This window comes from Schistocerca nitens, chromosome 6 (genome assembly GCF_023898315.1).
Source record: "Schistocerca nitens isolate TAMUIC-IGC-003100 chromosome 6, iqSchNite1.1, whole genome shotgun sequence".
NCBI lineage: Eukaryota > Metazoa > Arthropoda > Insecta > Orthoptera > Acrididae > Schistocerca > Schistocerca nitens.
Window position 1 is genome coordinate 112,385,244 of NC_064619.1, and position 27,271 is coordinate 112,412,514.

Sequence of the window (27,271 nt, forward strand, 5' to 3'; positions counted from 1 at the left end):
GTCGGTCGCGCACTGGGACACAAGATGACTTATCTGTCTTGAGCATCGGCGCATGTGACGTCGCCACGTCAGTCCAGTGGCCCGCGCCATATAGCGAGGGGTAGTGGTTTCGCGGCCGACACGACAGCAACAGGAGTCAACCCACAACATCGGTCTGGCCGGCGCGAGCTGCGACGCCGTGAGAAGGGAGATCGGCGCGCCTTCCTGCGTCCGTTGAAGCGGCTGGCAGCTGAAGGTTCGGGAGAGTGTTTTAGGGGTGCAGCGCCAAGTCTTCGCCAGACATCGCAGTTTAATAGAAGTTAAGTGATTCCTATTATGTTCTTTCATTTACTTGTTAAATTCTACTTCTTTCCTTGGTCAGTCTCTCGTCCCCAGCTTGCTCGTCTGTTTCTCTTCCGCATTTGTTAGGCAGTTAGTGTCTGTCTGTCTGCCTGTCGATCTGCCGTACGTTAATAGCTGCCTCTGTCATGTTTGTCGGATTCGGTGTTAACGAATTTATGGAATTAAGATGTGAAGGCCAAATTCCTGAAATATGTTTTTATCTTGCCTATCATCTTGCAAGGCGGTACATGTGTAATGTAGTGCATGTTGTACATTTTATGTAAGTCTGAATTACATGGGTTTTACTTAGTCATTTTTATAAAGTTGCCACCCTTCTACCGTAAGAGTCCTTTTAAAAACAAATTGCACTATCGGTGACAAATAATTTCTTAGTGTGAGTGTTTGTACCATTTCCATCCCTCTTATAGGGTGCATAGTTAACATGTTTGTGTGAGTTGTTAAAATTTTTAGTTTAAAGTAATCTGGTGTGTTGCAGATTGTACCAGCGTAGTCTTTCAGAGGTTGTTGTGAGCAGTCATGACTACGGCCGTGTTGAAAGGGAGTGGCAAGCTTCTCAGCCCGAAGGCTCATACTGTCAATATTGTTCTTTCCGCCTCTAAATAAACCTGTAACTGGATATTTCGAGGGTGCTTTTCTGCTTACAAATTTTAAATGTGTCTTGAAAAGGCTTTCATGAATAAAATTCCCATTTGGTAAAGGTAATTTCATTTTCATCAGTTACTCCCTGGCAACTACTTCCACGCTCACCTAGTGTGATTAAATGTATTAATGTTCTTGATTAATCGATAGTAAATGAAGTAAATTCTTTACAAATAGATTTTGAAAGTAAATTCACGGTTCATATGTATTTTTAAAGTTTTTTCCTTCCTGTTCCTCAGTATTATATCGCTTGTGCTTTATGCAACACAGCACTTGTAAGCTAACATACTATCTCTATGTCTTTCTTTCCTTTAGCCGGCCTTTCTGGGCTGAATGTTATCAGGCACCGTCTGCAACATAAAATTATGTCTCCCATACTGGCTGCTGTCTGTCTCTCCCAGTAACTTTTATTTTTTTTTATTTTTGGTATCACCAATCTTCTGACTGGTTTGATGTGGCTCGCCACGATATCCTTTCCTGTCCCAATCACTTCACGTCAGAGTAGCACTTGCAACCTACGTTCTCAATAATTTGCTGAGCGTATTCCAATCTGTGTTTTCCTCTAGAGTTTTCACTGTCTAGTACCACAGAGGTCATTCTGTGACGTATTAACAGATGTCCTATTATCCTGTCCCTTCTCCTTATCAGTGTTTTCCGCATATTCCTTTCATCTCCGATTCTGCAGAAATCCTCATTCCTTACCTTATAAGTCCACCTAATTTTAAATATTCGTCTGCAAATGTTTCGATTCTCTTTTGTTCCGGTCTTCCCACAGTTCGTGTTTCACTGCCATACAGTGCTGTGATCCAAACGTGCATTCTCACAAATTTCTTCCTCAAATTAGGGCCTATGTTTAATACTAGTAGACTTCTCCTCTTTTGCCAGGGCTAATCTGATTTTCATGTTCTCCTTGCTCCATCTGTCATTGGTTAATTTGCTGTCTAGGTAGCAGAATTCATTAACTTCATCTACTTCAATCCCAAAGTTAATTTTCTCGCTGTCTTCGTTTCTGATACTTCTCATTACTTTCGTCTTTCTTCGATTTACTATCAGTCCATATTCAGTAATCATTAGATTGTTCATTCCATTCAGCAGATCATGTAATTCGTATTCAATTTCACTCAGGATAGCGATGTCATCAGTGAATCGTATCATTGATATCCTTTCACCTTGGATATGAATTCCACTGCAGAAGCTTCTGTACATTTCCACCATTGCTTCTTCGATGTACAGATTGAACAGTAACGGCTAAAGACTATGTCCTTTGACTTACACCGTTTTCAATTCTAGCACTTCGTTCTTAGCCGTCCACTCTTATTAGTCCCTCTTGCCTCTTCCACATATTGCATATTACCTGTCTCTCCTTATAGCTTACCCCTATTTTTCTCAGAATTTCGAATATCTTGCACCATTTTACACTGTCGAATGCTTTTTCCAGGTTCACAAATGCTATGAACATGTCTTAATTTTTCTTTAGTCTTGCTTACATTACCAATCACAACGTCTGATTTGCCTCTCTTGTGGGTTTAGCTTTACTAAAGCCAAATTCATCGACATCTACCATATCGTCAATTTTCTTTTCCATTCTTCTGTATATTATTTTTGTAAGTAACTTTGATGCATGAGCTGTTGAGCTGATTGTGAAATAATTCTCGTATTTGTCAGGTATTGCAGTCTTCACAATCGTGTGGATGATATTTTTCCGAAAGTCAGATTGTATGTCGCCAGACTCATACATTCTACACATCATCATGAATAGTCGTTTTGTTACCACTTCTCCCAGTGAGTTTAGAAATTACGACGGAATTTTTTCCATCCTTTCTGCCGTATTTGAGTTTAAGTATTCCAAAGCCCTCTTAAATTCTGATTCTAATACTGGATCCCCTATCTCTTCTAAGTCGACTGCTGTTTCTTCTTCTGTCACATCAAACAAGTCTTCCTCCTGATAAAGGCATTCAATGTACTCTTTCCACCTATTCGCTCTCTCCTCTGCATTTAACAGTGGAATTCCCGTTGCATTTTTAATGTTACCACCATTGCTTCTTATGCCACCAAATATTTTTTTGACTTTCTTGTATGATGAGTCAGTCCTTCTGACAACCACTTCTTTTTCGATTTCTTCACATTTTTCGTGCAACCATTGCGTTTTGGCTTCCCTGCACTCCCTATTTATTTCATTCCTGAGTGACTTGTATTTCTGTGTTCCTGGATTTCCCTCAACAGTTTTCATTTTCTTCTTTCTTCGATCAACTGAAGTATTTCTTCTGTTACCGATGTTTTCTTTGCAGTTACCTTCTTGGTAAGAATGTTATCCTTTGCAAAGTTTGTGACTTCCCTTTTTCGAGATGTATTTCCTCTTCAACTGCACTGCCTACTGAGCTATTCCTTATTGCTGTATCTACAGTATAACCTTAGACAACTTCAAGCATGTCTCGTCTTCCCTTAGTACTTCTATGCCACTTCTTTGCGTATTGATTCTTTCTGACTAATCTCTTGATCTTTGGCCTACTCTTCGTCACTACTCCAATGTGATCTGAGTCTATATCTGCTCCTATGTACACCTTAGAAACCAGTATTGGATTTCAAAATCTCTGTCTGACCATGATGTAATCTAACTGAAATCTTCTCATATCACCTGGACACTTTCCAAGTATTCCTCCTCCCTTGTGATTCTTGAACAGAGCACTCGCTGTTACTAGCTGAAATATATTACATAACTCAGTAAGTCTTTCTCCTCTCTCATTCCTTGTCCCAAGCCCATGTTCTCCTGAAATCTTTTCTTCTACTCCTACCCCTGCAACAACATTCCAGTCCCCCATGGCCATTAGGTTTTCATCTCTATTTATGCAGTGTATAACGCTTTCAATATCTTCATATACGCTCTCTCTCTCTTCATCTTCAGCAGTGATGTCGGCTTGTATACCTGAGCTGCCGTTGTCCGTGTTCCTTTGCTGCCAATTCTGACAAGAACAACTCTATGACTGAACTGTTCACTGAAAGACACTCTTTGGCCTACCATTCTATTACTCACGAATCCTACTCCCGCTATACAATTTTCTGGTGCTGTTGATATTACCATATACTCATCTGACCAGAAATCCTCGTCTTCTTTCCATCTCTTCACTAACCTGAACTGTATATAGGTTGAGCCTCAGTATTCCCCTTTTCAGGTTTTCTAGCTTCCTTATGACATTCAAGCATGACATCACACGTCCCAACGGTTAGAACGTTGTTCTTTCTTTGATTATTCAGTTGTTTTCTTACGGTCATATCCCCCTTGACAGTCACCTCCAAGAGATCCGAATGGGGGACTATTCCAGAATCTTTGGCCAATGGAGAGATCACAACAGTTATAAATTACAGACCACATGTCCTGTGGATACAAATTATGTGTCTTTATTGCAGTGGTTTCGACTGCCTTCTGCATCCTCATGCCGTTTATCATTACTGATTCTTCCGCGTTTAGGGGCATTTCCCCACCCGAACGACAAGAGAGTGCACTGAACCTCTGTCCTCTCCTCCGCCCTCTTTGACAAGGCCTTTGGTCCAAAAATGGCTCTGAGCACTATGGGACTTAACTTCTGAGGTCATCAGTCCACTAGAACTAAGAACTACTTAAACCTAACTAACCTAAGGACATCATACACATCCATGCCCGAGGCAGGATTCGAACCTGTGACCGTAGCGGTCGCGCGGTTCCATACTGTAGCGCCTAGAACCGCTGGACCACCCTGGCCGGCTGTGAGATATTAACCATCATTAAATATTGGATTAGGTGTAATACCAATCATCCCTATTAGTTGTCTAATTCAGCAAGGTAGGTAACACAAGATATATATTGCTTGAAAATGTGTATGTTCTGTGATGTGTAACAACAAACATGCAATAAAATTTGTGATTTTGTATTTCTCTCATTTTTGGGGGGATTCAATATCTTTTTGGGTAAGCTTATACTTTTTTGGGGTTGGTTCATATAGTTTTGGGGCAAGTTAATACAATGTTGGGATGAGTTGATTCATTCCTGGTGCAAGCTAATAAATTTTTTGGAACAAGCTTATAGATGTTTGTGGTAATTTGATACATTTTTAACACAATTTGATACTTTTTGGGCAGTTAGATACATATCTGGAGTAAATTGACATAAGTTTGGGGGACAGATAAATTTTTAGTTTATATCGATACAGTGTGAGGTAAACAGATACATTTTCAGGGTAAGCTGACATATTTTCAGGGCAACCTGACACATTTTTGGGGTAAGCTGATGATTTTATGGGGTGAGTTGATAAATTTTTAGGATAATTTGATACATTCCTGGGGCAAATTTATACATTTTTTTGAGGTAAGCTGATACATTTTTGGGATATATATGTGTCTTTTCAATGAGGAATGTAAGTACATATTTGGTGTGGGATAAGTATAATATTTTCATAATTGCCTCAATCATCTTCTTTAATATTAGGAAATTTCATCTCTCTGATGCATGACAATAAATTTACTGTGGTCTCGCGGTTCTAGGCGCGCAGTCCGGAACCGCGCGACTGCTACGGTCGCAGGTTCGAATCCTGCCTCGGGCATGGATGTGAGTGATGTCCTTAGGTTAGTTAGGTTTAAGTAGTTCTAAGTTCTAGGGGACTGATGACCACAGCTGTTAAGTCCCGTAGTGCTCAGAGCCATTTGAGCCATTTTGAATAAATTTACTCTCTCTCCCTTTTAAACAATGTCAAAAATTCAAGGCATTCAGATGCTTATAGTCTGTAAAACACTTTTCAATCATTCAAGTTACAACATTATTTTTTTATAAATAGTCTGTGTGTGTGTGTGTGTGTGTGTGTGTGTGTGTGTGTGTGTGTGTGTGTGTGTGTGTGTGTGTGTGTGTGTGTATTTACGTAATTTTTGATAAACAGCACTGTGAATACTTTTGAACATTGTGGGCTTCGACAAATAATATAAAGTTCACTGTAATTGGCTTCTTGCTTTTTGAAGCACTGTGATTGGTTGTTTCATTTGTAATGGATCCTGAAATAAGTTCTATACCGCAAACATTAATTTTTAACTGTATCGCCATCCGCCGTATTGATGATATCGCTGCCCCTGGCATGTAAGCAAACACGTGCTCCTGCACGTAGTCAACTCATTGCGCAGAGGTCAAAATGGACAGGAATGCCCATAGGCAGCGCTATTATTATTTCATAGAGTCATAAAAGTCAGTATCACTTCCGGTAACTGTAACAGTGTTTTTGATTTGAATTTTAATGTCAATGTGACGTTAAGAATTCTCCACAATCCCGAACAGTAAATTCAAACAACAGATCTCTTAACAAACAATTAGGTTGATGTTCCAGGATTTTCGTGGTGTCGTATAATGCGTATCCCGCATTTTCGGAGAATAAAGTAATTGTATGAGTTGCCACTGCTCTCTGAGTGTGATTTCTTTGATTCAAAACTCTGTAATTATCCCATTCGAGACTGAGCACTAATTAAACGCGTGGAACGGATTTAAAGGAGAACGAATGCTCGACTTGATATGAAGTGGAACGAACAGAGCTGTAGCGTGTACAGCCGAGGCAACGGCAATATTTGCCGGAGACCGTGCGTATTGCTCGAGCAGAAATAGGGCGAGCAATGAGCGGCACAAAATTTTACGACTGAGCGCTACGTCGGCTCTCTTAGTAAGCTCGTTCTCCCGGGTGTAAACAACGTCGCCGGCAGCACCTGCGGCCGTTGTTTATCTGCGATACATCAGCCCAGAAAAAGCGGGGCTGCCGCCAAATTGCTCCCTGGAGAGAACGGATTCGCGACTGCGCCAACTCGTTCATTCCTAGCGGCTGCAACGGATACTGCGAACAACATGCAAGCAAGAAAGCGCTCTGTTACTCGGGTACTCCCGTCAGATGCGACAGGTATGCACATTAACCTCACACGATCCGAAACTGTTATTTGTGCTGATATTACACCCGAAGGAAACTTACACAAGTAATTAAAAGTGTTTACAACTACATTAAAGTAACGCGGTTTTCAGTAGAAGCTCAAGTGGGCAAAACAAGAGAAGTGGCCGAAAGCTACGACAATCTTGAAGCTGGTACACCGTAGCCACCGTTGTTCCGCTATTACCGCTATGAAACCATTAATACAAACATGGCCGTCAGGGCAGAGAAATTATTTACAGCATTCAGGTGGCTCTTCATGCTCATCTAGATTTAAGGTTGAGGTTATCTATACCTTAACATTGACTGAAGCGTGTCACTATCGAACTATCGGCGCGCATCATTGTAACGTAAGCAATTTTTTGTATGTAACCTAGAAGAAATAAGCAAACAAATAAGACAGGTAAACGCAATAATGGTTTTTATATGTAAAAACGTCATTCGTAATTTCCCAAATCTTGAGAGTCCAGTTGTATTCTGATTCTGAGTGCATAAGTAACTGTGAAACGTGCCGCAACCAATGGGACGATCGAGGTACGCCTTGTCACGTACACCGAGCCAATGAATTGCGTTGACATGCTATAAAAGTATGCAGCACAAACACATTTGATTATAACAACAGTCTGACACTCCGAAAAATGAAAACTATCGTTAGGAAAAAGCAAATAGAAAACAGAAAAGGGAAAAAATATACGATCCTTTATCAAATGTGAACTGATTGCAGTGATACACATTATAACATACTTTAAAAGTAATTTTGTAAACAAGTTGTCAGTTTCTGCCGAGTAACGCATACGTAATTAAGTGGCCTTCCAAATGCGACACATAGCTTGTTTTGCAAGGAGAGTCAATTTCTGTCTCTGATAAAGGCAGAGACTGAAATACGGGGCTTAATGTGTATCTTTTTCTATTGTGCTTACGAATGACACCTTTTTGAATTAATGACTTGATGTTACTTATACGTGTGATAAACCCATCGGATCTAGTAGCTTAAATAAAAAATTCGTTTTTATGCATACATAGATAATATCTCGTTGGTACTAAAAATTAATAATCAATAGTAAAAAGCCAGAACTGATAAGGAACTCATATTGTCTAGCAATACAAAAAAAACAGTATAAGTAGAGACACAAAAAATAAACCTTCAAGTCACTTAATCACCATTTTATCACGTTATATTCACATATCTAATTTTTTAACCACGAATGGTGTAATTCATTTTGAATAAATGTGTTTTAAATGCTGCATTTCTCAAGTATTTGTGTCAAGTGTAATCCATGGCCAGTATGTGGCAGACGATCGTAGGATAACTCTAAAAGCTACACTCGTGCCGGCCGGCAGAATAACCTGTCTAAGAGCTGAGGACGAAATCAAGACAGTCTTTGTCTCCCTTTTTTGACATTTTATTATGCAGCAGTACCAACTGGGATGCAGAACTCAACTGCATTAGTGCATGTTCTGCTGTGTTCACCTCAGAGAGATCCAAATGATGCCAGTTCATGCGGAGAATATCTTGAAGACCGTAAAATATTACAATCGCTCTCTTTTCTTTTCCTACAGCAGAAATGGTATTACCTGTTGTTGTCTGATGCATTTCGGTCCATAGAAGAAGCCTATATGAACTTACGTACATCATACGGTGGTCCCTTTCTTCAGAATCTGCTGTAATCTCTAATGTGCGTAATGCAAAATAGTCCCAGAAAACCGACACGGGTCTTGTTTGTTCAATATAAAACATAAACTACTGTTGTGATTAATCTGTCCGGCGGAAAGGTATCCTTTTGGGCAAGGCAGGAGATGGCGACCAGGTGCAATGTAGCCAAGTTTACTCTTGTACTGGTGATGGAAGACAGAGTTTACGGGGGTAGCTGCAGGGTTGCATTCGAAAGCAACAGAAAAAACATACAGTACTCTTATCTTCGAAATGTCCTGCAAAGGTTCACACACACTTTGACTGCAAGACAGCGCCGAAACCGTCGCTGCTGATTGGAGACGGAATAACACCTTGTAGACATGATGACAACTGAATAATTCATACTTACACAGCGCTTGCTAAAGGCATAGTGTCTCCCATCACAATCGTCAATGTCATATCTGCTGTTTAGTAGGCAATCAATGCTAGACGGGTCTGAATAATAGGAAGTTAGTACTAAAGGTTCCGAGAGGGCCAAATGGCCCCTCTTCTCGTCCACCCCTCCCCCCCCCCCCCCTTACGAACTCCTGTTCAGGAAACATAAAGGGGAAGCGTTGCAAGATATGCTGCGTGGTTCTTGCGGAATGGTATTGTGTAAATTGGGAAACGAGCTCTCGAGCGAGACTGTGCTAGAGGTCTGTTACTTCCGTCATGTATTTCGAGTAAGGACACTGAGAAAAACATTAGACACACTAGATAAATTCCCAACACATGCGATCGTCTCAGCATCCAATACATGATAGGAAATGGACAGCGAGTGGCTGCTATTTATCGAGACTCTCTTGTGCAGCGAACTGTACCGCTTGTCTCGAATACTGCAAAACGTCACTCCTGTTAGCAAAACGGGTAACAGAAGCTATGTGTATGCTTATAGACCAATGTCGCTGACGTCCAACTGTTCGCGGATTCGACAGTAGGTTTTAGGCTCAGAGATTATGATGTTCCTTAAGGAGGAGAAGCTGGATTAAGGAAAAAAAAACGCTTCGTGAAACATAGTCAGTTTCATTCATGTACTACGTCTTGCAAGTCTTAGATACACCGGAACAAGCAGTCCCGTCTGTCTCTCTCACTATCTCTCTTTCTCCTTTCCTACCGTTTAAGCGTTTATCACGCCATACGGCGTACAGGGTCATCTCTTTTTAACGAGTTGATGTATTTATTGTGTTTTAAGTTTTTGGCCGAATACCTTCTCTGTTGGGACAGTCGTCAGCTAACCTAAGGGAGGTAAGTTGTGTGCTCCATCTGCCTGTGAATGACGTAACATCTGCTCTGTGTATTATCTTATTTTAAATGTTCATATATCGTACCAGCTTAAGCCATAAAGGGGACCACCACAGAATTTGCCTAAATGAGTGAGGAAAATCGCTCGAAAAACCACACGCAGGCTGGTCGCTGTATCACGCCAGTAGTCGTTAACTAGCAGCGTCGATTTGCTCCGAATATGGCACATCTCCGTCTTAAGATGATTTCCGAAGGGCGTTACACGCCGCACCACATGGTCGAATAACAACAAAGTTACTTTCGCACCGAGTACCTCCACACTAATGCGATTGGCTCGATTCATGTTTGGCTAATAGGAACCAGTACGTTATACTGCAATCTCAGGAGAACTATTTCTGTGTGCGCTGACGATGCTGTTACCTGCAGTAGAATGTCGTCATAGTAGGGGAAAAATTGGATTAAAATTTACGCATGGTGTAAGGAATGATAGCGCTTTTAAAATGTGGATTCCGGAAGATAGTACCCAGAACAAGATGAAAAGTCAGGCAGTATCATATTGAAAGGCTAGCTTCGAACATTTGGAACACATCCCATCCTATTAATATTTGGGTCCATTACAATGCAGTTACATGAAGTGCGACTAAGAAGTAAAATCTGTAGTTAGGTTTCGAATGGAAGACATATTTGTTGGAAGTTGTGGGTTTATTAGGGTCTCATCAATTCTGGTGCATTACTCCAGGGTTTGCATGTATTACCAAATAGTTATGACAAAAGAAATAGAAGGAATGCAGGAACGCGTTGCTGGTAGCGAGGCGGTACAGCAAAGACGAAAATGTAACTGATGTGTTCAGTAAAATCAGGGGCGAATTATTGGAAGAAAGACGATATTGTTCTGTGGGGTAAGACTAGAGAAGAGACATTCGAAGAAGCCTTTTCGATTATTTTGCTGCAGCCAACGCATATCTCCCATACGGTTCAAGGGAATAATATAAGAAAGAGGGCACACGAATGGAATAAAACAGAACATCACTAATATTGGTAAGACGTACCCTCCACTATACAGTGGCCTGCGAAATAGATGGGCTGATTCAGCTAAGCTGGTCATCTCAGATCCACTTAAGGTACCGTAATATTGTTTTCATCAAACGAATTGTGAAACAGTACTCACGAAATGATGTACAGTCTCTTTTCATAGCTACAATAGTTACAGAGCTAACTGTTTCAGCTTCGCTTTTTCACATGGAATTATGGTAATTATGCCGCTAGTGTCTTAGTTCTAAAGAAAACGAATTTATCGGCATTTCGCTATTAGAAATTATATTAGCAGTTTCGAAGAAATACCAATAATTAGAATTTTGGACCTATTTGCGCATGAAATCGATTGCTGTCTTATGCGATTGTTCATGTTCTTATACCGAATTGTCACGTAGGACTGGTGAAGCGTTCTAGCTTGAAGCAGCTAAGAGGATTTACTTTCCAATGCATAATAATGGGGGAAAGTCCTACTTAAAAATTATTCTGATGAAATTTCGTTACATGTGGTTGAACTGAAACACCAACTGAGAGGGAAATGACGCGGCATCTCAGGATGGCTCACCAATCAACTACAGTAACAGTTTTCCTCATTTTTCTGTCAAATCGTTGATAGAAAGGTACACCGCGAAAGTCGAAAACATTTGTAAGAAAGGAAATTGAGGTGTAATTGTTGTTAACTAATAACTTAACCTCATCAATTTAATGTCAGGATACACATACTTTACAAAATTACATCAACAGCAAGGAAAAGGAAATCACCAAAGAAAGTGGACATAAACACTTCCATAAAATTCCATTTATGTCATTAAATATACGAAACGCCCACCGTCTACTGCAATCCACGTTTGCTGTCGCTGGTGCAAGGACTCCTGGACAGACTGGAAAGATTCCTTCCGTATGATAGCACATGCTGCAGTAATGCAATGTTTTCAATCCGATTAGGTCATCGGAGCTAGTGCGTAGTCTTCATCTTTGAGTTTATCCCACATAAGATGTTAAGTAGCGTCAAATCAGGTGAACACGCAGCGCCAACTTATAACGCCTTCACGACCGGGAAAGAGCTGGATGATCGCATTACCAGTCTCAAGCGGGTAATCAGCCGGGTATCCATCATGTACCACGTACATCAACGTATTTCAGATGGTACTTTCTCTACGAGAGCCGATAGCACTTCGATAATAAACTGTGCGTGTTATTTACTCGTTAATATTTATACATCGAAGTAAGGCCCAGTCGCATAGTCAATAATAATCTCAAATCAAACGTCCACACTCCCCTGCCCCTGATGATCAACCTTCCTCGGTCACTGGGGGTGGTCCAGAGGCCCAATCACGAGAGGCCCTATAGTGAATATTTCATTTATTAAGCTTTTTCTGATTTGTAGAAGTAGCGTCATCAGGAAAGAGAAATCTTTGAAGGAAGATCCTATTGTCATGATGTCGCACCAGAACACAGTGACAGAATTCCATGTGCCTTCTGCAGTTGTATTTATTAATCAGATCGTGGAATGAAGATGATACGTATGCAAGCTATTTTCTCGCAAACAACGATGGACTGATTTAATTAGAGACGAATTCTCAATTTCTCTGGAGCTAACATCTAGATTGTGAACAGTAGCTACCAGAATATCTATTTTCTTCGTTCTATTCGTTGCAGCATTGCTTCTTACCCTCTGTGTAGTATTCTAGTGCCCGTCTAATAACAATTTTAGACACATTCACCGAACTGTCCTTCTTACTGGACACCGTCTGTCAGGATACTTTTGTCCGTACAACTTTATTGTTCTGTTCGCGTTCATTTTGTATTCTCCGGAAGAGGAGGCATATTTACAATGTTGTGCAAAACATGAGGACGAAAGCAAATTTCCCATGATGTTACTGGCAAGTAACGTAGCTCGACAACACTTGGACTATACACTGAAAAAACTGCTACGCAGTACGGAAGATAACTGAATGAAATATGCAATTAGACGAACAGAAATGACACGTTTATTCAAAGACAGTCATTACACTGAAGGCAGTGTGATTCATGGTGGTCCCCTGGTCATTATAAAGGGCGGAACATGGTTCTTAATAGGGCTTGTGATTACCGCAGACGGAGCTGCCATGGTGGCCACAAGATTGGTAATGAGTTCTTGTGGTTGGGCGTCCCATTCCTCCGCCATCGCGGCTGATACAACTGATGAAAGGTCGTTGCTGCACGTGCACCTACTGCAATACTTCTGCACAACGCACCCCATTCGCGATGGATGGCATTTAAGTCAGGAAACAGGCAGCGCGATCCATTCGCCAAATTCCACTCGTTCTAAGAGCTGCTCCACCAGTACTGTTCGATGTGGTCCCTTATTGTGGAAGGATATTGTGACCGACATCGTTGTATCCCCGGTAGCGAACTACCTAGCAGTAGGCGCCACCTGGCGACCTTTAGCTTCTAGAACGTTCTGCAGTCAGCCAACATTTCCACCGGACAGGGCATTGCCATGTTGCGACGCTAAAGCGGGTTTGTAGCGAGCGCACGAGGCAGTAGTGGGGCAGTCTCGGTCGAGTGTACATTAATGAAAGAGCTGTGAGCAATGAATACGCCTAGTTAAATTATAAAATGTTTAATACTTCATTGAGGGAGATACTTCATTGGAAGAGGAATGTCGAAACGTCCATGCCTCATTTGGAGTGCTGTTGTTGTTGTTGTTATTATTGTGGTCTTCAGTCCTGAGACTGGTTTGATGCAGCTCTCCATGATACTCCATCCTGTGCAAGCTTCTTCATCTCCCAGTACTTACTGTAACCTACATCCTTCTGAATCTGTTTAGTGTATTCATCTCTTGGTCTCCCTCTACGATTTTTACCCTCCACGCTGCCCTCCAATACTAAATTGGTGATCCGTTGATGCCTCAGAACATGTCCTACCAACCGATCCCTTCTCCTAGTCAGGTTGTGCCACAAACACCTCTTCTCTCCAATTCTATTCAATGCCTCCTCATTAGTTATGTGATCTATGCATCTAATCTTCAGCATTCTTCTGTAACACCACATTTCGAAAGCTTCTATTCTCTTCTTGTCCATACTAGTTATCGTCCATGTTTCACTTCCATACATGGCTACACTCCATACAAATACTTTAAGAAACGACTTCCTGACACTTAAATCTATCCTCGATGTTAACAAATTTCTCTTCTTCAGAAACGCTTTCCTTGCCATTGCCAGTCTACATTTTATATCCTCTCTACTTCGACCATCATCAGTTATTTTGCTCCTAAAATAGCAAAACTCCTTTACTACTTTAAGTATCTCATTTCCTAATCTGATTCCTTCTGTGTCACCCGACTTAATTCGACTACATTCCATTATCCTCGTTTTGCTTTTGTTGATGTTCATTTTATATCTCCCTTTCAAGACACTGTCCATTCCGTTCAACTGCTCTTTCAAGTCCTTTGCTGTCTCTGACAGAATTACGTTCTCGGCGAACCTCACAGTTTTTATTTCTTCTCCGTGGATTTTAATACCTACGCCGAATTTTTCTTTTGTTTCCTTTACTGCTTGCTCAATATACAGATTGAAAAACGTCGGGGAGAGGCTACAACCCTGTCTCACTCCCTTCCCAACCACTGCTTTCCTTTCATGCCCGTCGACTCTTATAACTGCCATCTGGTTTCTGTACAAATTGTAAATAGGCTTTCGCTCCCTGTATTTTACCCCTGCCACCTTCAGACTTTGAAAGAGATTATTCCAGTCAACATTGTCAAAGGCTTTCTCTAAGTCTACAAATGCTAGAAACGTAGGTTTGCCTTTCCTTAATCTAGCTTCTAAGATAAGTCGTAGGATCAGTATTGCCTCACGTGTTCCTACATTTCTACGGAACCCAAACCGATCTTCCCCGAGGTCGGCTTCTACCAGTTTTTCCATTCGTCTGTAAAGAATTTGCGTTAGTATTTTGCAGCCGTGACTTATTAAACTGATTGTTCGGTAATTTTCACATCTGTCGTCACCTACTTTCTTTGGGATTGGAATTATTATATTCTTCTTGAAGTCTGTGGGTATTTCGCCTGTCTCATACATCTTGCTCACCAGCTGGTAGAGTTTTGTCAGGACTGGCTCTCCCTAGGCCTTCAGTAGTTCTAATGGAATGTTGTCTAATCCTGGGGCCTTGTTTCGACTCAGGTCTTTCAGTGCTCTGTCAACGCAGTATCGTATCTCCCATTTCATCTTCATCTCCCATTTCCATAGTATTGTCCTCAAGTACATCACCCTTGTATAGACCCTCTATATACTCCTTCCACCTTTCTGCTTTCCCTTCTTTGGAGTGTATTACCTTTAAAATCTGCAGCATCGTGAAACGAACCAGTGTCATAGATTGCGCGTGTTTTCCATTGTTTGAAGATGAATAAATTAAATTAAAATACGTCGTCTTTTATTTCAGAAAAACCCTACCAGCATTCATTGTTAATTTTGTAACAAATAATTACGGATTCACCAAGTACACTTAGGCGATCGATCATTTTTCTATGCGATGTTGCCTGAAGTAAATCTCTCCCTATAGTTTCATAGCCAGTCATTAGGATCTGGCTCAGATCTCTTAAATTTAAGAGAAATGAAGTCAGGTCCGAAGGCACACCTGAAAACATGTACATGGGGAAGGAGTACAGTGTCCTAATAACGTTGACTAGTGATTGTACTGTGTCCAAATATGTAGAGGTCAGTACGCCCGTGCAGCATTATGCATTCCCACACCATAACGGCTGGACCGCCCAAACGGACATCTTCGACACTTCTGGACGTACTCTCATATGGCGACAGGTGAGAACAAATAATGCACCCAGGAAGAAAGTGCTTCTTTGGTCTGGAGACACCATACGGGTCACCCATCGCATACTCAACTTCAAGTTTTGGAACTTCTTTCAGGATGATACGTAGATGACACCTCTAATGTCTGAAAATTCTCAAGTAACTTAATCTACTGATACTGTAGCACAGTTCTGTAACACTGGGTTATGCTTATCGACAATGTGTTTGCTCAGAATAACCATTTGATGCATCAAGTGCTTAAGAAGATTATCCGTTTGGAAAGTATGCATTAAAATTCAAATGGTTCTGAGCACTATCGGACTTAACTTCTGAGGTCATCAGTGCCCTAGACTTAGGACTACTTAAACCTAACTAACCTACGGACATCTCACACATCCGTGCCCGAGGCAGGATTCGAACCTGCGACCGTAGCAGCCGCGTGGTTCCGGACTGAAGTGCCTAAAAACGCTCGGCTACAAAGGGCGGTTCGCATTAAACAAACAGGATTTTGTGGATAAGAGGACCTGCAACCATCATGGCAATGAGTTGGCAGTAATACAAACTTCGAACAAATTTAATCATGTCTAGTTTAATGTAATTTTCTCTCCGCCCCCTTACCTGAGTTCTGATGCCATCCAGTGGGCCCTGGTTCCCGTCTGGGTCGGTGGCTGAGTGTTGGGTTGTCCTCCTCATCGTTTTGTCGTAACCGACACTCCAAGTCGCTCAGTGTGACGTCAGCTGAAAACACTTGCAACTCGTTGGCCGAACTTCCCCAGGTTGAGGACTGCCGGGCATCAATGCCATGGCATCATTTCGTTTCATTTTGTAAATGCCACATATGTTAGTGAAGTGCAATAACGTTCTGTGGAAGTGGAAGACCGACTGAATCTAAGCGGCAATGGCAGCCGTAAGAAATGACTAAGTGTACATGTGGCAAGTGGTCAGTATTCATTGCCTTATGATTCACTATGATGCCCCACGCTTCACGGTGGTGAGAACAGAACAACAAGAAACAAGGAAAGCAACCCGTTCACAAACGAACAGGGAACTGCTCTACCAAAGAGACATCAAGGATGGCCAAACCAGATTTTCCTGACACTCCTCAGACTATTTGTATGATATCCTTCACTTACGCTGACCAACTGAAAATTCAACTATGTTTCAACAGAAAGGAGAAGCTTGTGGAGTGACATAAATAACTGTCCCTAAAACCCTCACTGAATTCTACGAGCAGTTGGAACCATGCAGTCGGTACTTCTAGACTCGAACTTGCCGGACAGTGGCGAGAGGATAGTCAACGAAGATGAGACTGGTTTTGCTCTCTGTCAGTAAACATCTTCCTGTTCGAGGCGTTGCTACTAATGCGCAGAGGGACACGTCCTAGCGTGATATGTAAGGGAAAGGGAGAAAATATGACTGTAGTGGCATGCTGCTATGCTATAGGGATCTTTATTTTTAGGCTCTGTGTTTTCAAATGAATCAGGCTTAAAAATGACTATACGACAGAATCAGTCTACATCAATGCATGAAGAAAATATTTTTATTTTTTAAAAAAATTCAAGTCAGCAGGACCTGTAGTCCTTTTGAAGACTGACCTCACGACCCCTGTACAATCGGTTAATGTTATTGAACATTGTACGGAAAATGGCATTGTGGCTTAACTGCTCCGCAGCCATACAACATTTTAAACGGTCAGTTTTGAAGATATTGAACACGTACCCTCAATGACAGTTCAACCGCCCACACCAGACCATAACGAAAACGGAATTTTGTTCTCTCTGGAGAGGAGATTCTCGCAAGGAATCCAGGTCAATACGTAATTCTTACACGATGAAAGCCGCAGAAAAACTGAATGTTTTATAAAGTATAGTTAGCCGTAGATATGCAATTATTTCACGATTTTTCAGATGAGTCTTCGTCAGCTTGTGGCGCATTTAAAGCGGAGCTTTAAATATGCGTAAGATATAGTGCTCTGAAAAAATCATAAAACAGCAGCATGTGGCAAACAAGACCAGTCTGTCTTTTTGTCTGTAGCGGAAGTCGGCATATGTCGGGCTGCGACTGAGGGAAATTCTGAAAATAACTTGATTACAGGCACAGATGTGGATCTCTTATAATAGGGTAACACATGTTAAAGGCATTTGTTTGGACTGGACCTGCAATCCTTCTCGTAAACGGGGCTCATTACGTTTTCAAATGAACGCTGTTAATATTATGCCGCAGGATGTAATTACGCTGTCGGAATTAGCATAGTCGGATAATTTAAATTGCCTGTGACGCTGTAAAAATTAGGGAAACGAAAATATATCCTAATGAACAATTAACATGCTCTAGTACGTTAAATGTTTACTGCTTCTTTGTCACATACAACGAACTTACCGCAAACAAGACCGTTGTTTATCTGAAGCTCATAACAAATTTAAAACTGTTTTAATGAGTTTCGACTGCAAATAATGGAGATATCATATTGTTTTCAGAAACTCTAGTTATTTTCTCTCTTCTACGGGTTTTGAGAAAACGTGTCTGAAAATCTTTCTTGGAACTGATGCTAACCTATAATACTGAGCGGAAAGTAAGTGCATCAATTTGGAATACAGTGAACATCTGAGACTTCTGGTTACGTAACTGTTTACATGAAACACAGCGACTTGGTGTAGTGACTGTCCCATGGTATGATTTTCTATTTTTGATGTTACAGCCTGTCACTAATGGAGGGAGGCTATTTTCGGAATCTAACCTGCCTACGAGCTCTCGGAGAATCATTCATCAATGAAGGACAGCGTCGCCTTCATGTAGCGCTTCGACCTTTCGAGAAGTATATTCTGTTGAAAAATTTGTGTCGTTTAAAGAAATGAGCGAGATCAGGCTGCAAATCTTTTTCCCTCTGGTGAAATATCTTGTTGAACGGACATTCGGGTTCGTCCTTATTGTAATGGAGCCGCACGTGGGCAATGACTTCGCGATACACTGACTAAGGCGTTGTTAGCCATACCGATAGAGCGCGGCCTAAATGTTAGCCAAAACTATCAGAAATTGATTTTAACTGCATCCAAGGCGCTTACAGCGTGGTTGATGTGTCCTTGATCTTCTGAATAATATATCCGTCACGTTACCGGGGCGACAACACAAACACGCTTAAACAGGTGGAGAATAAGAACGATTATGTGCTGCACTTGTGCACGGCCGATCCAGTTAGCTAATCAGAGCATGAGGTAACATCTGAGAGACAGGCTATAGGTCTAGCTTCTAGTAAGAACAAATATCTCCAAAATGATTGCAAGACCATTGGCCAATCAAACGAGGAATGGAAGCAAACGTCTTCTGTCAAAAAAAAATGGTTCAAATGGCTCTGAGCACTATGGGACTTAACATCGATGGTCATCAGTCCCCTAGAACTTAGAACTACTTAAACCTAACCAACCTAAGGACATCACACACCACCCAGTCATCACGAGACAGGGAAAATCCCTGACCCCGCCGGGAATCGAACCCGGGAACCCGGGCGTGGGAAGCGAGAACGCTACCGCACGACCACGAGCTGCGGACCGTCTTCTGTCACCCAACGCAAAATTGCCTGCTGTTGTCGCATACTACAAAAGGCTCTAATGGCGAACTGATCAACACCAGCACCACATCTCCTCCAGAAAAGCGATTTCGTCATGTTTCACGGTCGCTAACAGCGGTACTGAGCACTTCAATACCAGCCTTAGTTCTGTAGCGCTTCACAATTTCCCTGTGTTCGTTTCATTTCCATATTCACCACTTGTTACATTTAACATACACTCATTACAGTCTTCCAAAGAGGAGATTACTGTTTCAACTGCAAGCAAAATTGCTTTACAAGAGTAAACCACAAATATTTCCAGGTACGATTGTGTAAAACTGGAGTGCAAAGTTTTTCACTTTGAAAACTGGCAAGCTGTACGACTCGTCTCTTTTCATTTACTTACCATAAATAATTCGACTGGATGGGAGTCGCGTTAGACAGGCTCTGACAAAATAAACGGTACTTGTATTACTGAGATTCCAGTGAGCGTATGTGCTGCCTTCATTTCCTTTTTGCAACAGTTTTTAATTTAATCTGGTCCTAACTATATGTTTTGCTTTTCTGGGTGAGTTTTATAATTGAGGAACTCTGCAGATACGTGATAGGAGCCGCAAGTGGGACAGCGTACGTGACCTCTTGTGGAACAACGGAACTCGATCTTTGCAGGACTGTGAGCGGTGAAGCGGCAGGTATAGCTGCCTTTCAGTTGTCTTGGGAAAGTCGTCTGAGCCAGCGTCAGGCCTATTGTGCAGTTTTTTGTGTGCATCCAATTTTAACTGCTACGCTCAAAGCACTTATTCTGGATGACGGAACTCTGTTGGCAGGAGGTAGGCATTCGGACCATGTTAATAAAAGTGCAATCAGTTGAGAAATATCTCCTAGTTTTCCAAATCTCAAAACGCCTCTTACATACTGCCCTTTCCGAAGAAACCTCTGAGTTGTTGCCTAGATTTTCCCCTTTTCTCAAGGCCTGTGATGCAAGGCTTCCTGCTGCTTAAAAGGGCACCGATTGATGAAATTGGTGTGATGTGACGAGGACATTATACGTAGCGCAAAACGTTTTTGGAAAAGTGAGGCGGGATATTTTGTTATGGTAATGATCAGGCAGATTGGGGAGCTGATGTAACTTTAAAGAGGATTGGCTGTCGAGATGCTTGGTGGGAATAAGGGTGTAGTCAAGTCTTTACTGACTAGAAAGAAAGCACTTCGTTCCTGGACTTGGCGCTGAACACATCGGTACTCCACTGGCCACCCTCTCAAATGGAACAATAGACTCCATCAGCGGAGTGAGGTCCAATGGCCTAGTCCTTGGCAGAGCGATTCTAGCATTGTACTCGACGGTAGCCAGTCACGTTGTCACTGTGCTCCTCGTATCGATCATAATAATGAAGATTATGAACAGCTCTGTCACTTTATGACCATCACGAACTAAAAGTTCAGTTTCATTATTGGTTTCTCTTCCCCCGTTCATCAGTGCACTTTCATCTGCACGGGTTTATTCGGCTTTCCGCCCAGACAAACAATCGCTGTAACTGATATGCAGGCGTTTCGAAAGAAATGTTATAAAATCAGACACTAATTTTGACCCCCATCGAGTAAGCTTTGGCAAACGATAGTTCACTTTTCTCACTGTCATTATTAATATTCTAGGTTTGCAATTCTCATGAACTAATGATGTATTTATATCCTTATCCGTTTTAATACTTTTTGTAACAAAATAAAGAGTACACATAAATCAAGTCTTTGGTTCGCGTAGATGTGGACTGCCTTACTACTTCTCATGCTTTTAACTGAGAAACTGCAAATTCCCCACCTTAAGAATCGCCTCTAAGCCCAAGTTCTTTCAAATGGTTAACCAATCCGTTGCGTACATTTATTCCAGAATTTGGTGTCTAGGCTGCATCTCTATCACGATTGGTTCTGATTCTATTAAATTCACTCACACACACTTACGGTTTTGCAACCACTACCATTGTACCTACGAATGCAACTTGGTAGGTCAGATTAATTTGTATTACAGTATTTAAAAATCTCTTAACGATTCCAGGATGTTATAAATGATTCTCGTAAGTATTTCCTCAATATTTCTTCTAAAGTGATCATCGTAATATATGATGTAAGAGACAAATGTAAACGAATTTGGTGTTTATTATGACACACTGACTGATTTCTCTTGTTTTCCTTTTTCTCTGTTTCATAATAAAGTCATTTTTATAACTTTTGAGCACCAATGTCCTTTTTCTCTGGGCACAGTAGGTTCAGTACACAGGAGCCAAGTTGAGAAACTATTTGTATTCAGGCTACTAGTATTCAACTTTGCAGATACAAGTATATTCTATGCAAAAAAAAATGTTCTCACGAGAAATGAGGCTCTGAAAACCATATACCATCTCTTAATATGTGATACCAAAGAGTTAGGCTTATGGAAATGTAAATCAGAATAGCACCATAATTATTTACAATCAGAGTGGTTTGAAAATTTCTTTTTATTGTTCAGTTAACGTATCAGTTCTAAAATTGACTCTTATCTGCATTCGTAATAGTGCACTGTGTTGGTAATCACACACTGATACCTTTTCAGAGCAGTAAAGTACATATTGCGCCGCCCCGAGCCTCGCAGAGCTACACAAGGCTTAACACACTGGAGGCTTTTTTCCACAACTCTGAAGGTGGTACTGAGGGAATTAGTATCTGGGGAGGCAACTGATTATCGTCTTTTAAACACACAGTATCAAAACAACCAATCGCATCCTATACCTTTAAATGAAATTACTAAGCGCTAGTAAAGACATAGGGAAGTTCCACTGGTGCCCAAGTTCGTTGTGACTCTCCTCAGATTGAATCTTCCTTAAATTTAGTAAAATACTTGATATTCAGTTATGCAAATCAAATAGGATAGCATCAAAAATTAATGTCGCCGTAAACAGGAGTCAGCAAACGTGCTTCATTTCATTGGTTATACATCATGACAGAAATCTGAACTGAAATAATGATGTTATTGAACTCATCCTAGAGCTAATTATAGTAACTATTTCTCTTTGTATGAGCTGGTACTTGGAATACGAAAAAATCAATTCCTTAACAGTTTTGCGCGTTCAGAATCACTAATGTCGTGTGGAAAAATACTCTGCCATATTTAGAAAGAATGAATTACCAACGTCCGCCACATCAGCGGTAGTAATGATCGTCGGTACTCACTGTTGTCATTGGCTGAGAGAGTTTCTAACAATCCTAACAATCATGCTTCAGCTCAGAGATAATGACTATTTTTCTGAGATATATTTCGACGACAATAGATTTCATACTGTGAGGAAACAGGGTCGAGTTTTTGTTATGGCGACAGCTCATCATTTGTGGAAGGCGGAAGAGGAGGGAGGGAGCGTTTCGAAAAAGCTTTCTGTTTGGTAGAGAGGATAGGAGGACAGTTGAAATTTTAGTAGAAAAAAGTTACAGTAATTGTAAAAGGGATCTAAAAGAACAAAACTCAAAAACCAGTTAGGAAAAGACGGTCATATTAGGTCAAATACATCTCTATAGAACAAACGTCCACTGACGCGGAACAATATTTGAGGAAATAAAAATTGCCGCCAGAGCCTCTGTGAGCACAGACGGAAGGGCGGGCGCCGGGGGGCGGGGGAGGGGGTGGGGTTGAGTCAGATGGAGGATGGGAGACGTGTCGCTTCTCAAGTGTGAGAGATAGTATAATGCGTGTTAACTATACTGAACGGTGGTGCGCGAAGGAAAACAAGTAGAGTACTTAATGTAAATGTATGCTGCAAACATTATTGAAATTGATGACGAACAGAAAACTGCGAATTGTGAGTCACCCACAGTAAGTCAGCAGCTGCGCGCGGACTAGGAGTCGCGAACAGAGTACAGCGATGATTGTGGCCGAGAGTCGTCCAGATCGATGGCTTGTTTCGTCGCTCCCTTCCACACACATTTCTTTATGGGCGGTAAACCGTATGTAGCATCAATATTATTGGTTTAAGAACACGAAACTGTATTTTAATTTAATCAAAACCTAATACCGTATCGTCCAAGAATATCCATACGTTTTGCTGTCCCAGAGACAGTTCAAAAAGATTTTCGAGAACACGGATGAAGAAGGAAGGCGAGGATTCCCAGTGACACTATCTGCTGTGCTGCCGAGAACAAGAAGACGCAGCCCACTAGATCTTAAGACTGTGAGCAACACAAAAGTCTTGCCAAAACCCAGTGACCCCGACAAAGTGCTTCAGACACACAACTTTAAATAGTAAAAGTCATGTAACACTCACAGTCAGCGGCCTAGTATTTTGAATACGTTTTGTTCGAGATTCATACTAGAATGTACATCATGTCATTAACACTATTACTTTGAAATTCTGCTGAACACTGGAGCACTTTGTAGTTAGCTTTATAATAGAGACTGTAATTTCGTCCGAGTTTGCAGTTGTCTTCTGCCGTTGTTTTCAATCAATTGAGCGCAGGTAGGTGGGAAGTCGTGGTGGCTGCGTCATCCCGTAGCGTTCCTTGAGGTCAGTTACTATCGACAGGTAGAGAGCCCATGCTGGCAGACTGTGTAGGAACTAGTGACCGAAAGGAAGGGGGCGGCGGTTGCGGCGCTGTATGACGCTAGTCAGTCGGAGAGCAGAAGTTAGGCTGGTTGTAAAAGCAACTGGCTGCATACGGCGTGGTGCTGGGCGGTCTAGGGGGCAGGCCGGCTCTAAGTTCGTCATCAACCTTCACTAAGCGTGAAAGACCTGTAGTACGGCGAACACAAATCGATAAACACAGTCGAGTTCGTTCGTATAATTCGCCCGTTCGGCCGCAACGCGGTCTCTGGAGGATTATGCGATTTAATTGGACGGACCATCGGTCTCTCGGATGATCTTGAGTTGCATTACAAGAAGTCCACTGTGCAATAGTAATAATTAAAATACAGCCACAGAAGACGTTGCAAGTTGAACATGTAGCCACAAAAATATTTGATTGTTTAACATACAGGGTGTTACAAAAAGGTGCGGCCAAACTTTCAGGAAACATTCCTCACACACAAAGAAAGAAAATATGTTATGTGGACATGTGTTCGGAAACACTTACTTTCCATGTCAGAGCTCATTTTATTACTTCTCTTCAAATCACATTAATCATGGAATGGAAACATACAGAAACAGAATGTACCAGCGTGACGTCAAACACTTTGTTACAGGAAATGTTCAAAATGTTCTCCGTTAGCGAGGATACATGCATCCACCCCCCGTCGCATGGAATCCCTGATGCGCTGATGCAGCCCTGCGTACGAACACTTCGACTGAAATGTGCAGGAGCTCCATCATGCATGAACCACATGTTGTGTCGTACTTGTAAAGGCACATGTTCTAGCAGCACAGGTAGAGTATCGCGTATGAAATCATGGGAATGTGCTCCATTGAGCGTAGGTGGAAGAACATGGGGCTCAATCAAGACATCACCAACAATGCCTGCCCAAACGTTCACAGAAAATCTGTGTCGATGAAGTGATTGCACAATTGCGTGCGGATTCTCGTCAGCCCACACATGTTGATTGTGAAAATTTACAATTTGATCACGTTGGAATGAAGCCTCATCCGTAAAGAGAACATTTGCACTGAAATGAGGATTGACACATTGTTGGATGAACCATTCGCAGAAGTGTACCCGTGGAGGCCAATCAGCTGCTGATAGTGCCTGAACACGCTGTACATGGTACGGAAACAACTGGTTCTACCGTAGAATTCTCCATACAGTGACGTGGTCAACGTTACCTTGTACAGCAGCAACTTCTCTGTCGCTGACATTAGGGTTATCGTCAACTGCACGAAGAATTGCCTCGTCCATTGCAGGTGTCTTCGTCGTTCTAGGTCCTCCCCAGTCGCGAGTCATAGGCTGAAATGTTCCGTGCTCCCTAAGACGCCGATCAATTGCTTCGAACACATTCCTGTCGGGACGCCTTCGTTCTGGAAATCTGTCTCGATACAAACGTACCGCGCCACGGCTATTACCCCGTGCTAATCCATACATCAAATGGGCATCTGCCAACTCCGCATTTGTAAACATTGCACTGACTGCAAAACCACGTTCGTGATGAACACTAACCTGTTGATGCTACGTACTGATGTATTGATGCTAGTACTGTAGAGCAATGAGTCGCATGTCAACACAATAACCGAAGTCAGCATTGCCTTCCTTCAATTAAGCCAACTGGCGGTGAATCGAGGAAGCACGGTACATACTGACGAAACTAAAACGAGCTCTAACATGGAAATTAAGCGTTTCCGTGAAAGTTTGGCCGTACCTTTTTGTAACACCCTGTATATATATATATATATATATATATATATATATATATATATATAAGGCTCACCGGCCACGTGACTATCTTCTTCTGTGCGAATGCACAAACAGTGCCCGAACTCTTACGATAATCGGCAACGCGCCGCGAGTAATGAGTATAATGGGCGGGGGCACTACGAATGTAGTGAGGGACAATACGTTGAGAATGTGGGTTTCAAGGGAGGCGTGCCAAAGATAAATCCCTGTAGTCGCGCTATCATTTGTGTCCTCTGTGGCTCAGATGGATAGAGCGTCTGCCACGTAAAGCGGGAGATCCCGGGTTCGAGACCCGGTCGGGGCCCACATTTTCATCTGTCCCCGTTGACGTGTGTCAACGCCTGTTAGCAGCTAAGGGTGTTCATTTCATTGTAAATTAAACAAATGAGTGATGCAGCAACTGGTCCACATGTATATATACCAGTAGAACTATATCAAGTTGAACTGCGTTTACTCGCACCCCAGACGCATCCAAGTGACAGTATTTTTGTCCTGAGCCTATCCTGGCCGCACAGAGTGTGTATCTGCTCACGATACTAGCAGGAGGCTGTGCTATCTGTGTTCAGGGGGCTACAAATCTTCAGTGTAACTGTTCAGTTTATCTGAGCGATAAGTTGCACGAATTCCGAAGACAACTGCGCAGTTCTGGCAGAACGTTCGCCTGCACGGGAGACTTTGTATTTTTGCGACGATAAACTGCTCTGAGTTCCGTTGCAGGCTTGTGGTCGCCACTCGCCTGAACCTCCAGCTTGGACCCACCTGTCGCGGCGCTGCTGAAGCGCCACCTCGGCGGCGCGCAGCCCGCTCTGCACCTTGGCCCTCGCCTCGGTCATGAGATGCCGCCTGGCGGTGCGCTCCTCGAACTCGAGCTGCAGCACGTCGTCCTGCATCTTGCGCTGCACGCCGGCGATGGCCGCGTCGCTGAACTCCAGCTGGCGCTGCGCCGCCTGCATCGCCCGCGCCTTCTCGCCCCATCCCGCTGGCCGGCCGATCTGAGAGGCCACCAAACAACAGTGTACAGTTTACTAACATCTGAAACGTGCTAATACTCGTGTCCTATTAGCCGACGCTTAATAGGTTCTGGGTCCCAACAGGCATAAGAAAAATCAACAACCACCAGTTTTACACAGTTAAAAAGAGTTATCATTAAAGAGAAGCAGCTTGGAAGAAAAATGCATACCTTAAAAACAAACGTGTTATTGAAATGTCTTAATGTTTCTTGCGGTAGAACTGTTCCAAACCATGCGGTAGCGTTCTCGCTTCCCGCAACCGGGTTCCCGGGTTCGATTCCCGGCGGGGTCAGGGATTTTCTCTGCCTCGTGATGACTGGGTGTTGTGTGATGTCCTCAGGTCAGTTAGGTTTAAGTAGTTCTGACTTCTAGGGGACTGATGACCATAGATGTTCAGTCCCATAGTGCTCAGAGCCATTTGAACCATTTTTTTTGTTCCATGTATGAATCCGTCACCGTGATGCTGTCCATAACAGAAGTTAGGTTACTCACTACAGATGATCGCCTTCGTGTATTTTCTTGATGCCATGGTTCTGCTAAGCAAATGGTTCAAATGGCTCTGAGCACTATGGGACTTACCATCTATGGTCATCAGTCCCCGAGAACTTAGAACTACTTAAACCTAACTAACCTAAGGACATCACACAACACCCAGCCATCACGAGGCAGAGAAAATCCCTGACCCCGCCGGGAATCGAACCCGGGAACCCGGGCGTGGGAAGCGAGAACGCTACCGCACGACCACG

At 42.3% G+C, this 27,271-nt stretch overlaps 1 protein-coding gene across 1 annotated transcript in view; it reads right to left on the minus strand.

Moving 5' to 3' along the window:
• LOC126263249 (trichohyalin-like) overlaps window positions 1-26,468 on the minus strand; it is a 191,515-nt gene extending 165,047 nt beyond the window's left edge. The window contains exon 1 of the mRNA XM_049960333.1: window positions 26,275-26,468. Within this exon, the coding sequence (XP_049816290.1) occupies window positions 26,275-26,468 (194 nt within the window). The remainder of the gene's footprint in view (window positions 1-26,274) is intronic.
• Window positions 26,469-27,271: the final 803 nt, after the last annotated feature.